The sequence below is a fragment of the Neoarius graeffei genome, chromosome 23 (assembly GCF_027579695.1).
Source record: "Neoarius graeffei isolate fNeoGra1 chromosome 23, fNeoGra1.pri, whole genome shotgun sequence".
Taxonomy (NCBI): Eukaryota; Metazoa; Chordata; class Actinopteri; order Siluriformes; family Ariidae; genus Neoarius; species Neoarius graeffei.
In genome coordinates, this window is record NC_083591.1 from 13,615,297 (window position 1) to 13,631,690 (window position 16,394).

General features: G+C 42.0%; 1 protein-coding gene across 4 annotated transcripts in view; it reads left to right on the forward strand.

Annotated features, from left to right (window-relative positions):
* si:ch211-235m3.5 (BICD family-like cargo adapter 1) overlaps positions 1-16,394 on the forward strand; it is a 49,059-nt gene that overhangs the window by 20,455 nt on the left and 12,210 nt on the right. For 3 of the 4 annotated variants that reach the window (XM_060905801.1, XM_060905800.1, XM_060905803.1), the window contains 2 exons: positions 11,424-11,573; positions 12,136-12,213. In XM_060905801.1, coding sequence (XP_060761784.1) covers positions 11,424-11,573; positions 12,136-12,213 — 228 coding nt within the window. The remainder of the gene's footprint in view (positions 1-11,423; positions 11,574-12,135; positions 12,214-16,394) is intronic. The other variant, XM_060905802.1, reaches the window with a different exon arrangement.

The window sequence follows — 16,394 nt, forward strand, 5'->3', positions numbered from 1 at the left end:
TTAATTAGAAGAGGATAATTATAATGAATTTGTGAAAGAAATTAAATATAACATTTGAAATGCTGATGTGTTTGGGCCTTCTCTGAAGGACTAGAAGGCTCTAACAGTTCCCTTCTGGTGTGTGTGTGTGTGTGTGTGTGTGTGTGTGTGTGTGTGTGTGTGTGTGTGTGTGTGTGTGTGTGTGTGTGTAACACTAAAGTCAAGAAAGTTCAGTGGTATGCGACCTTTAACAGGATTCTTTCATTAGCTTGCCTGTACTGCTGAAAAAATTAGTGCGTGGACTTGTTTTCCATTTCCTACAGCTTGTCTGACCTGACGTACATACTGTCGTGTTTAAACATTCAATAAGTGACACATTTAGAGTTGAGCTTTATTGCCTCTAGCAAGAAATTAATGTCAAAACTGCATTCCTCATTTAATGCAGCTACAAACAGCAGTCACAGCGTTTTACATTCCTCACAGTTTATACTGTACGTTCAGTTATTTTTAAGAGCAGACAATAAATGTGGGTGAATCCCAGTTTGCTAAATTAAGACAAATCTGCAGAGATGATATATGAATATGGTAATCATCTCTAGAACATAACGTTGTGGCAAATAAAACTACGGGATTTAATGTTATGGTTCCGGAAGGAGGTTCATCTCCTCTGTTAAGAAAATGCAATTGATGTCCTCGACTGCATTCATTAATCTCATGGCTGAGAGTACACACATGTAGGCTGTAACCCAAACCACACAATGCACAGGAAGTAATAGGCCTACAGAAAGTAAAAGCAATTACAGCAATAGTGTAGTGACGTATAATTTAGTGCTAAATGCAATATGGGATACCTGGTGTCCAAATATTTCCAACTCATGGTTTCTCAGTATTGCATGAGTGTTATGAGGATAAAATAACTTTACTGAGCATATCAATGTGACTGACCCAGTTGTTAAATGAACAACAAAAAAACTAGATAGAACTCGACACCAACGGCATTGATGGGGATGCCTCCGCCTGGTAGACTACACACCTTATTAAGTTGTGATTTGGGGATGGACATTTGACCTCACGGTAATCTTGACCTGTGACCTTTTAACCTTAAAATCTAATCAGTTAATGTTTGTCCCCAAATGCACAAATGGTGAAAGTTTGGTGAAATTCCATTCATTTGCCTTGGAGATATTGTGTTCACAAGGTTTTCGGACAGACATTTGACCTCACATTGACCTTAGACCGTTTGATCTCAAAATCTAATCATTTCATCTTTGTCCCAAAGTGCACAAATGGTGAAAGTTTGGTGAAATTCCTTTCATTAGTCTTTGAGATATGGCATTCACAAGGTTTGGGGATGGACATTTGACCTCACAGTAATCTTGACCTGTGACCTTTTGACCTCAAAATCTAATCAGTTCATGTCTGTCCCAAAGCGCACAAATGGTGAAAGTTTGGTGAAATTCCTTTCATTAGCCTTTGAAATATCGTGTTCACAAGGTTTTTGGACAGACGGACAGACGGACAACCCGAAAACATAATGCCTCCTGCACCTTAAGGTGGCGGAGGCATAAAAAAAAAAGCTCTTAATCAGAGCTTGTTGTCACTACCATCAGCTGGTTAGCTCTTACTGTGATTGCCTGATCAAGCAGCAGTTCCCATGCATTGCTGACCTGCTGAGCTGTAGCTGTGCCAGAATGGACTGGTCACATGAGATCAGCTAAAAAAGTTTGATGTATCTGGCTTGGTACTGTATACGACCCTATTTGCACTTCTCTGGGATGCATCAGGACACATTAGTGTTTACACTGCAAAAGATATGTGATCAGATGTGTCCCAGACCACCTCGGGATGTGATTTGAGTGATCGGATCACAATGCTTCTTGGTGATCGTTTACACTTGTATTTAGCGCTGTCTAATTGTGACTTACCTCTGCCATGATGAGACTGAATGTGATCTCCAGGAGCAACAACACCAGCTTCCCAGTAAAGATCCAATTATACAGATTTCTTGTGGTATCCATCCTCTTATATGGATGCAAGAGTTGGACCCTAACAGCAGGCTGTGAACATAGAATTGAAGCATTTGAACATAAGTGCTTCAGGAGACTGCTATACATTTCATATCTCTCTGGCTTGGCTTTGCAAACGAAGATTAAGAAGGTGATGGTCCACATCGACTGCAGGCTGACAAGGCTGATACGGGATTGGCAGGTGCAAGAGCTGGTGGACGTGGACGCATCCTTCGGCCTGCGTAATGAAGTTTTATAGGTGAAGTACAGTGTGTGCAGAACTGGCCCCACCCTTTACACCTGGGGTTCATCTGCCATGGCCTAGCAAGCTGGGACAGTGACAGCGAGGTCCTCAGGTTGTAGGTTTTATATCGGAGTGTCCTTCTCCTAGACAGATGCCTACCATGGCTGACGAGCCCCATCTGCCCAGAGCGACCTGGTTATACTGTGCCAGGTACCTGCAGTTGTCCTCTCCTGTCGGTTTTAATCCAGGTGGCACCACAAGGAGGTCAGAGTAGGACTTGAGGTCTGCGCCACTCGGTGAATGTTTTAGATCCAGTATAGAGCTCGCTCATACCAGCATCCAGTGACTATGTTGGCCCCCATTTGCCCCCTCATTTGCATCTCATATATAGAGTACAGGACTAACAAGTTTGTCAGGCAACAAGTTAATAACCTTGCAGGTAGACAGGAACCACTCTTAGCAGTCATTAGGTGCAGAAAACTTGGCTGGTATGGACATGTGAGCCGCCACAACTCCTTAGCCAAAACATTTCTCCAAGGCACAATAGAAGGTAAGTGCCAACGAGGCAGACCAAGAAAGGCTTGGTTGGACAACATCAAGAGTTGGACCGACAGCAGCCTTGACACTCTCCTTTGCTTCACAGAGGACCGTGACCAGTAGAAGGTGTTGACCACCCAGTCTAGCATGGCACCCCTACAGCCTCAGCAGTCAAGGGATAACTGAACTGAACTGAATTGTGACTCAGTTGCCCAAGACGCATTTTAAAATCAAGTGAAAACAGATGTACGCAAACAAATTTCCAGCCAATTCTAACACTTGCTATTACAGGATTGTCTGGGTGACTCACAGGAGCTCGGAAACATCATATTATGGAGACTTCTTTCTCCTATGACTCAATGATCATGTTTTTAAGAATAAAATCCTACACATTTTAGCTCTAAATGTGTTACACTATTTCAAGATGTTTTATTAAAAATTTTATATCTCTTGTATATTATAGTATTTGTACATTACTGTATACATTTTCAACCTTAGAGCTCTCAGATCTTTACTGCTTTGAATTATGGGTAGCTTTCACCTGGAACAACTGCAATAGGATGTGATCTGTCTACAGCAAACCTAGAGGGTTAAAATACACTGGCAAAAGACAAAGTGAATCTGGAGCGCTTTGTGTTCACAATGCACAGGCTAAGCAATATATAATGCTAATTTGAAGTGAACCTCAAGAGGTGGTTTCAGTTAGGTTGGTTTCAGACGGGTGTGAGCTCATTTGACGTGTTCACGTATGTACAAAAAATGCTAACCAATCACTCAGTTCATTTTAAGGGCTGAAAGGGACCAAGTTTGAAAACACCCTTACCCAATGTTCACACCAAATGTAACAAACGCATCATTACATTACATTACAGGCATTTAACAGACACTCTTATCCAGAGTGACATACAACAGGACCCTGACATACCCACAGCAGTGGGCAGCCCGGGGAGCAGTTGGGGATTAGTCGCCTTGCTCAAGGGCACTTCAGCCATTCCTGCTGGTCCAGGGAATCGAACCAGCAACCTTTTGGTCCCAAAGCTGCTTCGTTAACCTTTAGGCCATAGCGTCAAAATGACCAGAAGTCGTTCATTTTCTATGTGAGCCAGCGTCTCTTGGCAGCAACATGGTTGGTGGCACATATTACATGGTGGGGCATCAGAATAAAGATGAAGTCCAGGCAAATTTATGGTCATGAGCTATGATGGTCCACCGGCAACTAATCAGAATTTAGAAGTGCTCTGCTTGAAAGAATCCTAGAGAACGCAGTTGTGTAAATTTTGGTTCCGTTCAAACTGCTTCCAAGTAGCCTACCATGGAGGAGAAATTGATAATTGCAGTGGTGGGTTTCCCTCCATTATGTATGATGTTTTATACAGGGATATAAATTTAAAAAATGAAGCATGGACCAAGGTGTCTGAAACTGTAGGTGTTTCAAGTGAGTTGGTGAAGTGCATAATATATTTTGTGAAAATGGGAGGGAACAGCATGCTAGCTAGCATGCCAAAGAGTGTTGGCTATATACTGTACTTACATGTGACTTGAATGATACTGTCAAATGGGAGGTATTACAAGACGAGAGATGCATGTTGGACATGTGAAAATGAAAGCAGTCACTTGTTTAAAGTCCTTCCCGTACCATGTGGCGCATTAGGCGGCATCGATCTCCGTTTCTGTAGCCCTCGGCCTCTCGCCTATTACATAGCTAGGGTTACAGTGGGGGGCGGGTCCTCTGGTAACCACGAGAGTTTGACTCCCCACTCGCATCTGTATTGCAGCATGCCTTACCAGACGGTAGTAGGTACTATTTTTATGATGGTTTTTGGTATGACCCAACCGTTTGTAGAACTCACGATCTCCCGATCGAGAGGCAGACACGCTAACCACTAGGCCAACTCGTGGTTGCAGTCACTTTTGATGTTGGGTTTTTTTTGGTTGTTTGTGTGTGTGTATACACACCATAATATATATATATAAAAAAACACGTAAAAACAAAGTCCACCCGGTCTCCTTAATGATGGTGTTAACCAATTTTTAAAAATAAGAATATTATTTTTATTGTTGTTGTTGTTGTTGTTTTTCTTAACATAATACCATGTACAGCAAAAAGCATTCTGAACAACCTTGTAGCTGCCCATTTCATCTACGTCACAGAGCATCCATGAACTTACCAGTGTCCTTGGCAGGACAGCCAGAGTGGATTTTGACGCTGTCACTGCATTTGGTGTGTACATAGGGTTAGACAGGGGAAAGCCATTGCCTCATGGTTAGAGAAACAGCTTTGAGACCAAAAGGTCACCGGTAGAAAATCAGGTTAAGCAGCTGTGTTGGCAAATATCCTACATGTCAAACTTAGATCAGTATCCTGCATACTCAACTTCACTCACCAGTGAAGTTGGTCCCGGATAAGCGGAAGAAGACGAGACGAGGCTTTATGACCTACAACAATGATGATTATAAAAGCATGATGAATGAGACTGAGAATCAGTCTCATTCAATACATCCTCATAGTAATATACACCTTATAGTGCTTTGTATGAAGCTTCTTTTTTTTTATTTTTTATTTACATTTATCTGAAAGAAAAGATTCCAGACCTCTTGTCTAGAGCTTTTGATTCAATATTTTCTGGTACAAATGGAGTCAAGTGTAGAATCTTCTTAATCTCTTGCCACAATGCGTTTAGCAGAGATATAGCGTTAAGGTTATAGTATAACTCCATATTATTCTATCCACATTCACTGGATATGATCAATCACACACTCTGATTGGCTACTCTACTACTAGGCTATCAGCTCATATGCCGTGAGTAGAGAAAAACAAAATGGCGGACCGTGTTGCTGAACCAACCAAGGACGAAATAAAAACTACTTGAAAACAAAACCCCAAAAAATAAAACAAGAAAATATGGAATAAAAGTATTTGAAGGTAAGAACATATCTTTTTCAAGAATTATTATCAAATTTTTCACAAATTGTTCCTGTGAGTTCACCGGTTTGTTTACAATCTTAAGTGGAAATGAATGTTGGATGTTTTGTATCAAGTTTTTATTTATCGAATTTGCTAAAAATAAAAATGCTCTGTTTCTCAAAATCCAGTGAATATGGATAGAATAAAATGGTTATTCCAGTCAATCTCGGCGCTACGCACCTCGTCAGCTATCAGCTCATGTACGACTCGATTTTGTGGAATAACTGTTAAGTATAAACTAAAATCCCAAGCCTATGATAAGTAGTAAAACAGTCAACATTCAAAACGGTGAAACGTTCTGTTTGTTTTCTCATCTAAGAACAAACACTGGATAAATATAGATTGGGTGACATTTAAGCCAAAGTAAACAAAGTAGATATTAATCTTTATATTAGTTTTAAGGGGATGGATAGGAACTGTTCTTTATTTAGTTAGCTCACCTCACGGTTGGTTTAGCACCTTATTCTTAACAGGAATGAACTACTTTGTGGGGCAGTGAGGTTTTTATTGGCATATTTGTTCCTGTTGAGTTCATTTTGCGTTCAGGCTTCATGCCAGTACGATCATTGAAACCTTCCTGAACACTTCTTTAATTGAGAGCTTTACAGTAATGTGTGAATAATCAGAAACTACATCTAGGGTTGTGGCTTTTCTAGGTCACAGTGTGACAGTAATAAGCAAGTATGATGGTATGAGAAGAGGCATTATAATTATAAACAAAGCACTCTAGTGTAAGACCATAAAGTTGGTAATGAATTACTGAAATTCCTCAGGAATGATGTTAGGTTATTGTACATTGTGTACATGATTCAAGCATTTTTACTTCACGTTAATTAGGATAAACGGCCTATTCGTGAACCTGACTGATGTGCCACATGCTGACGGTGCTGTATTGTGCTCTTAAAAGACTTAACTTGTGAGTTCATACTGCAATATTGGGATTGTCATTTAACCACTAATGCATTCTAACCAGAGGTATAATAGTGGTTGGGTTCGATTGCTGGACTGATGCAATGTCTTGACAAACTGGCATGGATTAAAGCTAGGATAGGAAATTTTTATTTTAGAATAATTTTTGTGACGTTTCTTGAAATTCTCTTTACATCCTGAGAATTAGCAATAAACAAATAAAATGTGCAGACAATAAAACGAAAAAAAATCCGTCATCTGTGGCAGTCACAGGCAGTGTTGTAGTCGAGTCACTAAACCTCGAGTCCGAGTCCAGTCTCGAGTCCCCAGTGTTCAAGTTCAAGTCATTTAAAGAAAATTTTGAGTTGAGTCTGAGTCCACTATTGATCTGACTCAAATCCGAGTCGAGTCCGAGAACAAGACTCCAACCGTACCATTTGACGGTGGCTGAGGCTGTCGCTGCCTTTATGTGAAAGCGTCTCTGCTACTGTGTTGGACTAACGTTACTGCTTGACTGCCCCATTTTAGTTAATAGGCTACAGATAAAAAGCTTGTTCAGCGCTCAGCAAGCCCCACCCACTATCAACAGGGCAGATAACATGAGAGACGGTTAACACTAGCTAGTTCATCACTCAGCAAGCCCCGCTATCAACAGGGCAATGAACATAGCGTGTCGCTTACTTCTCTGGGTGTAGTCTGAAGTTCGAGGTTGTCCTCGTCGCCTCCTCGGTAGTTCTTTTACATATGGAACACATAGTGGTGCGGGTTTTTTTTCCCCACTGCACGAGTAGTCTGTATAAGCAAAGCGGACAATCCTAGGAGCGTTCTCTCCAGGCATTTTTGTGCCATTAATGTTGGTTTGTTCCTGAACAGGACGTATGAACAGGTGAATGTGCATTGTCTTGCATGAAATTAGTATAAAATTTAATGTAGATATAAATATCTTATGCCAAATTATTATGGCATGTTACAAAAAATAAAGAAAAAATCAGAGTCCTCGTCTCCAATTTACGAGTCTGAATACAGTTAATACGCGAGCCCGAGTCCAAGTCAAGTCACGAGTCCATAAAATTAGGGCACGAGTCGGACTCAAGTACTACAAGCCTCGTCATAGGGCTGTAAAAAAAAAAAAAAGAGCCAGTTCAATCATTTAATTCTGTCCAATAGTCTAACTGCCTGCACTTATTGCGCTTGACTAGTGTCCTCCACACTGCAGACATATTGCTAAAGCTAGAGAGCGAGTTGATAGCTGTGAGTACTAACAATAGCTATGTTTGCTGTTTTACATTCATTATGATAATGTTATGTTTAATAAACATGAGAGAGTTGGAGGGGCGGCACGGTGGTGTAGTGGTTAGCGCTGTCGCCTCACAGCAAGAAGGTCCTGGGTTCGAGCCCCGTGGCCGACGAGGGCCTTTCTGTGTGGAGTTTGCATGTTCTCCCCGTGTCCGCGTGGGTTTCCTCCGGGTGCTCCGGTTTCCCCCACAGTCCAAAGACATGCAGGTTAGGTTAACTGGTGACTCTAAATTGACCGTAGGTGTGAATGTGAGTGTGAATGGTTGTCTGTGTCTATGTGTCAGCCCTGTGATGACCTGGCGACTTGTCCAGGGTGTACCCCGCCTTTCGCCCGTAGTCAGCTGGGATAGGCTCCAGCTTGCCTGCGACCCTGTAGAACAGGATAAAAGCGGCTAGAGATGATGAGAATGAGATGAGAGAGTTGGATATGACAACAATGCGCTACACTCCTCCCCTTGTAGACTCCTCCTCCAGCAGTAATCAGGCAGTGCACATTCATGTGTTTTGGAGGAGTGACTTATTGGGGGGAGGGGCATCTGATGAGAAGGGGTGGGATTTTTTTTCTGTTGGACACTGTCAAAATCTAGCTTCCTCTTGCTGGTTTCTCCAACGGTGCCTAGCCTAGCTTTAAAGTAACTCCTAGCTAGAGACTTTGACTTTCTACTTCTCATTCTCATCTCATTATCTCTAGCCGCTTTATCCTTCTACAGGGTCGCAGGCAAGCTGGAGCCTATCCCAGCTGACTATGGGCGAAAGGCGGGGTACACCCTGGACAAGTCGCCAGGTCATCACAGGGCTGACACATAGACACAACCATTCACACTCACATTCACACCTACGGTCAATTTAGAGTCACCAGTTAACCTAACCTGCATGTCTTTGGACTGTGGGGGAAACTGGAGCACCCGGAGGAAACCCACGCGGACACGGGGAGAACATGCAAACTCCGCACAGAAAGGCCCTCGCCGGCCCCGGGGCTCGAACCCAGGACCTTCTTGCTGTGAGGCGACAGCGCTAACCACTACACCACTGTGCCGCCCCACTTTCTACTTCTCTGCTGAGAAAATATCTGCGAAAGCATTTTCAGCGGGTGTGTATGCATCATGGGCGTCGCCACCATTGAATGTGAAGGGGACGTGTCCCCCTCACATTTCATAACTCTTCGTTTGGACCCCCCCCACATTTAACATAAAATATTAGTTCACCCAGCGCCGTTTCTATTGCTTCATGAAAGAATCCATTCCACTTGATCGATAAGAGAATACACAGACCATTGAAAATCCACTCCGGGTTTTCCGGGTGTTACGCTCACCACGCGCAAGCGAATCTCAGTGCGAGCAGAGACATGTTGGTGCAGCTGCTCGAGAGTGGAGGAGGTGACGTCAGCCCCATTGCCACCTCACAATGGCTAGCTTTTGCTGAAACCTTATTCTTTTGTTATCTGCTCTCAAAATTAACCCCAGGCCATGTTAAATTAATGTTCAACTTAACAGTGAAATAAGCTTAGCCTAATGGGGTATTCTTGGTTGATGATGAATTGTTTGCAGTATTTGCTCCTCCCCAGACACAATGGACATAAGGACATTCTTTACAAAGAAGCGGAAAGTCAGTCAAAATTTCCCCACAGGACAGGGTTTTTTGTCCCAATGGAAATGTTAGTGCAGTTAGCTGGCTAGTCAATGTTAGGAGATGTATCAGCTAGCTTAACGTTAGCTATCATTTAATTCAAACCCAGTAGGCCTGCCTTACTGTAATGCCAAGAATGAGGTCAAGTTTGCTCTGATGATATTTATTGATTCCTTGTTTTGTCTGGTCTTTGGCAGTTTTCTGGAAAGTAACATGGGAAATCAGTGTATGGGGAAGGAATAGTAGAAAGGAAAGTGATGGAGAGAGATGGATGTTATTCCAGGTGGATTGTGAAGGAAAGGGGGATAAAAGTTATGAAGTGGTAGAAATTGTGGTGGCACCAATGTAAGAAGGAGTTCTATCTATAAATCTATTTGTTATACTAATCTGTAAATGTTACTGTAGTACCACCATTGCATGTAGGTTGACAAAACTGCACTTGTTCATTGTGTGAAGTTCTCTTTTATGTGTCGTTGCTTGACACAGTGTGATTTTGTGTTATGAAGACTGCATGATGCCATGCCATTTTTGTTATATCACTAAATCGGAAAAAAGTAAAATGCACCCACTAAAGTCACTGTTGGTGGTGAACAAAATTGCACCTGTTCATTGTGTGAAGGTATTTTTGTGTCACCGTTGCTTGACACAGTGTGATTTTGTGTTATGAAGTTTGCATGATGCCATGTCATGCCTGGTCATTGTGTGAAGTTATGAATATTCTTATTTTTAAACATACAGTTGAGCGTCACTATTGCTTGGCACAGTGGCATGTTGTGTTACATCTAAAACTAAATAAAAAAGGAAACACAAAATAAAAAGTAAAATGCACCCATAAAGTCATTGTTGGTGATAAACTGCGTCACATTCATCTCATTATCTTAGGCGTAGCGGTGGGTTTAAAAACAGGCTGATGAATATATGGACTAGTTGAATGAGGACTTGTTGTTGAGTCTCTAAAATAGTCACTGAATTAAGTGACTTTTGTAGGTAAAATTAGGTGTTTAACAACCTGTTAAAAATACACCAGAATGCAGGAAATGGCCTCTAATTAATTAATAAATGTTCTGGGGGAGGACCCCCCACACCCCCCGCCAGTGTGTCCCCCCACATTAAAAATGCTTCTGACGCCCCTGGTATGCATAGTTACACGATGATGATGATGATGATGATGATGATGATGATTAGTAGTAGTAGTACCAACAACAATAATAATGTGTTATTTATGTAGTACCTTTTTAAAATTCAAGGTCTCGTTAAGCAGTAATCACGTAACAAAAATAATGGTCATTAAGGAGATTTAGAGCAGTTGGATGAAGGAACATCGAGATGTCAGAAAGCAGAGATAATCTGTAAATGGAGAAGAAGTAGAGAAAGGAGAGGAGCTGCTTAGTTGCTGATGAGAGATGGATAGCACTGAGAAGAAAGAGGTATATTTTAAAAGAAGAATGATGAGACTTCACATACACTTCCTAAATTACTGAAAGAACTGCCACTAGTGTAAGAAAATCTAAATCTGGGAACAACAAGAAGTGGAGCTAGAGGACCTTAACGTATGGACAGGGTCATAGGGGCAGGATAGTTCACCAAGGTACCCCAGGGCACAGCTGTTTTTGTCAGTGAGAAGAGTTTTATATAGAATACAGTAGGGGATGGGTGATCTGGGGGGGAGGGGGGGGTGATGAGGGCTGAATGTATGTGACAACTCGATAGTATTAAAGTCAGCTTTATGTCACACAAGTGTAAAACTGCTAAATGATAAAATGATGCACATGTTTAGATGTGTTTTATACAACTGGTATGAAGCAGTTTTCGGTCATGTAGCAAACACTACAGACACTCAGCTCCTTGAATTTACCTTTAGGTCGAACAGGAAGTGAGGTCCATCTTAGACATGCTTCTTCCTGTTTCCCATGGTTCGGAGGCTCCATGCAATCATGAAGATAGCCTGCAAGGCATGCTGGGACAGCTTAAGAGTGTGGCAGAAAGGATTGTGTGCAATGCGACACTGCAGGTGAGCTCTGTTGCCAGGGTGACACACACACGCGTGCGTGCGCGCGCACACACAGCTGTCTCTCTCTCTCTCTCTCTCTCTCTCTCTCTCTCTCTCTCTCAAACACACATGGAAACAATGCCCTAAACAATGGTTGACCTCTTTTTCCTTTGCTGGCTTCATTCCCATCCGCAAACTTGATCTGCTCATCACGTCACATTGTAGCTTATTTATTTCCAATGATTATGTCCAGTGGTTGTTTATTTATATTAACTAACAACTTACCAATATGGTTCATTCATATCATACTTTCATATATTTGCTGTACTTTAACTAAAAAAAAAAAAACAGAAACCACACATCTTTGGGGTCATTTTGTCATTACATTAAAAAAAAAAATGGGACAAAAATAAATAAACAAAGGAAGCAGAGACAGAATAGAAGGTCATTCATATCTGTACTATTTGTTCTCATGCATTAGTGCTTGACATAAGACCCCTCCCTATAGCCTGTAACAAAGGGCTCCCCTCATATCAGCCCGTTGATACTGATGTGCCGTATCTGTATTTCGTTGCGTCTTAAGGACATGAAGAGGCCCATTGTGGGAGGAGACATGGCACTGTGTGAGAATACAGCCTGCATGCAGGAGCTGCGAGATCAGGTGACAATGGTTCATGTGTTAGAGCTATCAGGGGGCCAAGGGCTGCTTCTGACCTCGCCTTTGTTCTCGAGTTACAAAAAGGCACCGATGAGCCGGGAAGAATTTCGGGACAGAGAGTTCTTAAGAGTACTGCTCTTCAGTAGTTTATGGACAAGGCAGAAATTGAGTGACTGAATGATTGGCTGCCCTTTAAAAAAAAAAAATCAAAAGCATTTTTTAAAAGAAGCAAAGGTTGAAAGTAACAGCTTACACATTGTTGGTGTACTTAAGTCTGTTGTTTAAGTATCTCTAGTTTACTTCAGTTTTTCTTTCACTGAATATGTTCCAGAAAATCTCTGGTTTCTACTCATACATACAAACAAAACAACAAAAATACTTCTTATAAAGCACTCATAGGCTACATCCACACGACAACGGCAACGAGATTTTTTTTTTTAGCGGGTAAAATAAAATATCGCGTCCACATGGGCAACGGATCAGTAAAATATCAGGTACATATGGCAACGCAACGCTTGCTGAAAACGATGCAATACACATGCCACACCTCTACATGCGCTGTAAGACGATCCCATCGGAGACACCAGAACAATAGAAGAAGTAGGACGCATGCGCATAAACCCCTTCTTCTACCCGGCGTGAATGAGTGAGTGCTGCTTGTTCTAGTCATGTCGTTGTGACGTCATCGTAAACAAATCCGTTCTACTCATCCAGACGACTTCACAATGGCGCCGTTGCCAGATTTTTCCACTCTGGAAACCGTTCTCAAAAAATATCGTTTTGGGGCACCCAAAACGCCGGTGCCGTATGGATGCCAGGCTGAAACGATAAAAAATTTTATCGGATTCACCTGAATCCGTTGCCGTGTGGACAGGGCCATAGTGAAATAGTTCTGAGCACTAAATATACAATATGTAAATATATGAATGGGCAATAAGATACTAATATGAAGTTCTAAATAGATGAATCTTAAGTTTTGACTTGAAAAGAGACAGGGAGTCACAAGATAACGTCTATAGGTAACGTGTTCCAGAGACGAGGCGCAGTTACAGCAAAAGAATGATAGCCATGTCTTGAGATGGTAATCCACCGGCTTTAAAAGAACAGCATTTGAAGATCTAAGTGTTCTTGTTGGGATAGAGCATCACTGTAGAACCAGGCACAAGACCATGCAACCCTTTGAGGCCAGAAGTAGAATCTTGAAGTGGATACGTTTCTCTACTGGTCACCAGTGAAGCTGCTTAAAGCAGATACGCAGAACTTTTATTTTTAAATACATTTCTGAGTAGATAGTATCTCCAGCCTTGACTCTTGCATGCTGCATACATGGGAATAACAATGTATATATATTTGTGAATTAAAATCGACCGCAAACTTGGCATTCGAGCTGCCCCGCTGAGCCAGCCAGCCCTGAGTGTGTGACGTCACAGCAGGAACCGGTTTTAAGGCCGAGGCCTTTGACAGCTATAGACCAAAGTCATAAAAATGTATGGTGAAAGTAAGAAATACCGTTACTGACTTGCTCAACTAAGACTGATTTGACTTAATTGATTGTGGGTTGACTCTCATTAAAACAGGATAGGTGTTATAACTTATGCATTTTCACTGATAAAACGTAAAAGGCTAATTAAATAATTAGATGAACTGAGACGATCACATTCTGAAGCAAATTAAATAATCTTATACCGGTAACTTAAATACGCAATACATGTATTAATCTAAATGCAGGTAAACAACAAGTGGTGTTTTTGTTGTTTTGTATCCAAATGATGATCTTCGCATCTTACCCGTCTGTGTTCTTGCTTCTTGAAGGCCGACCTTGTGGCCGATTTGTTATGAAACAATCTGACTTTCAGTTGTTCGTTATGTTCTCCATTCATTTGCTTCTTCCACATAAGGGCGAGATACTGCTGCTAAGGCAAGTATATCCAGCAGAGAAATCAGACGGCTGGTCCACTCATTTTCCATTTTCTCCATACTGAGTACTCTGCCATTACTGCTCGGCTCAGGCAGTTACTAAAACCCGGGACGGGACGTCACCGGTTTTAGCAACAACCGCAGGATTGAGTGATAATAAGTCACGTCCTGTTCCAGGTTTTAGCAACAACCCTCAGTTCACACTCCAGGAGAACTGGTGCAACTGAACTTACTCATCTCATCTCATTATCTCTAGCCGCTTTATCCTGTTCTACAGGGTCGCAGGCAAGCTGGAGCCTATCCCAGCTGACTACGGGCGAAAGGCGGGGTACACCCTGGACAAGTCGCCAGGTCATCACAGGGCTGACACATAGACACAGACAACCATTCACACTCACATTCACACCTACGGTCAATTTAGAGTCACCAGTTAACCTAACCTGCATGTCTTTGGACTGTGGGGGGAACCGGAGCACCCGGAGGAAACCCACGCGGACACGGGGAGAACATGCAAGCTCCGCACAGAAAGGCCCTCGCCGGCCACAGGGCTCGAACCCAGAACCTTCTTGCTGTGAGGCGACAGCGCTAACCACTACACCAGGGGCAGCTCCTGAATTTTTTTTCGGGGGGGCAATTTTCCCCTGTTATGTCTACACGGACCATAAATGTCCACAGGACTGAAGTAAATTGGCCTAGGTAGCAAGTCAGTAGTCAACCAAACCCAGAAAAGCACCACGGTGACTGGAGCCCTCAGTTTCGTCTTTGCCTCGTAGAGCTAACTCGAACACTCCACAAAATTTCATGCGTTGGGTGAGCCGGTTTAATCATAGACATATAAACATAGACGCCGCATTGAGCTGGTGGCCCCGTTGCTGGGATATGTCAGAGTGTCCGCCATATTTGATGTGGCAAATCTTCCCCGTAAACCAATGCAAGTAAATGGACTGAACTTCATAAAGCCCCTTTCTACAATAATATTTAACTCGATGCCTTTTATTCACCCATTAAGACACACATTTGGGAAACAAACAGGCATCAAAACAACACATATAACTTTTAATGTGCTGGTTATAAATAGTGTGCGAAATACCCTGTACACTGCAAACTAGCGACAGATACGCGATAGATAGCTCAGGTAAGCTAATCAGTCAGCATACCGTAGCAAGCTACCAAAACCTGAGGCTACAATAACCAACCTACAAGACTGAATATGATAAATGATGGAAATAGTGGAAAAACTGGAAATAGTGAATGAAAATAAAAATGTACTGTTTTATTTATTGAGTCACCACACAGACCTACTCTCGTTGAATAAAGTGAGCTGAATGAGCGCCAAACTGAGTTCGGCCAGGTTCTAACGTCATACCAAAACAAAATACATCACTGATTCCTTCACATTCAGAAAGGTTAAAAATATTCATCATACATTCAAAAACGTTCATTATAGTGTGGCACTGTATTATCTAATTCTCACTGCTTACAGTGCTGCCTAGTAGTATTGGCACCCTTGAAGTTTATGTACTTAAAGTTAAGCATCTCCTGAACAAAAGTGATGTAGTGATGCAGAATTTTTCTACAGATAGTTCGTGGTTAATATAAAAGAGCAAAGTATCAACAAAATAAAAAAAATAAACAATTAGAGTGAAAAAAAATGAAAAAGGTAAATCTTGCTGTATCACTAATATTGGCACCCTTTGCTGTTAGTCCTAAAACCTAACCTAACTAAACCTAATTTGACTCACGTATGGTAAATTACAAATGGAAATCACCTGTGAAGACCTGTCTGTGCCCATGTGACATGAAATGGCCAATGAATGATGAGATTTGTGTTTTGAAAAACCAACTGTTTCACTCAGTCCCTTTTTCACAATGGTGAAGACAAAAGAGCTGTCTGAAGAAACAAGAAATGCAGTTGTTGACAAACACAAGAGCTCCAAAGGATATAAAGCCATCTCCAAAGAGCTTGGTAGCCCTGTGTCAACAGTGCGTAATGTTATTAAGAAATATTTGAAGCATGGAACTGTCAAGAACCTCCCTGGGCGTGGGTGTAAGAGAAAAATCAATGATAGAAGTCGTCGAAGGTTGGTGCGATTGGTGGCAGAATCGCCTCAGTTAACATCTACGGACCTGCAGGCCCACCTGGAACAGTCTGGGGTAACTGTTTCAAGAAGCACCATAAGGCGCACACTCAACACAGCAGGGCTACATGGGCGGAGGCCAAGGAAGACCCCATTATTGAAAAAAAGACACAAAAAGGCGCGTCTGGA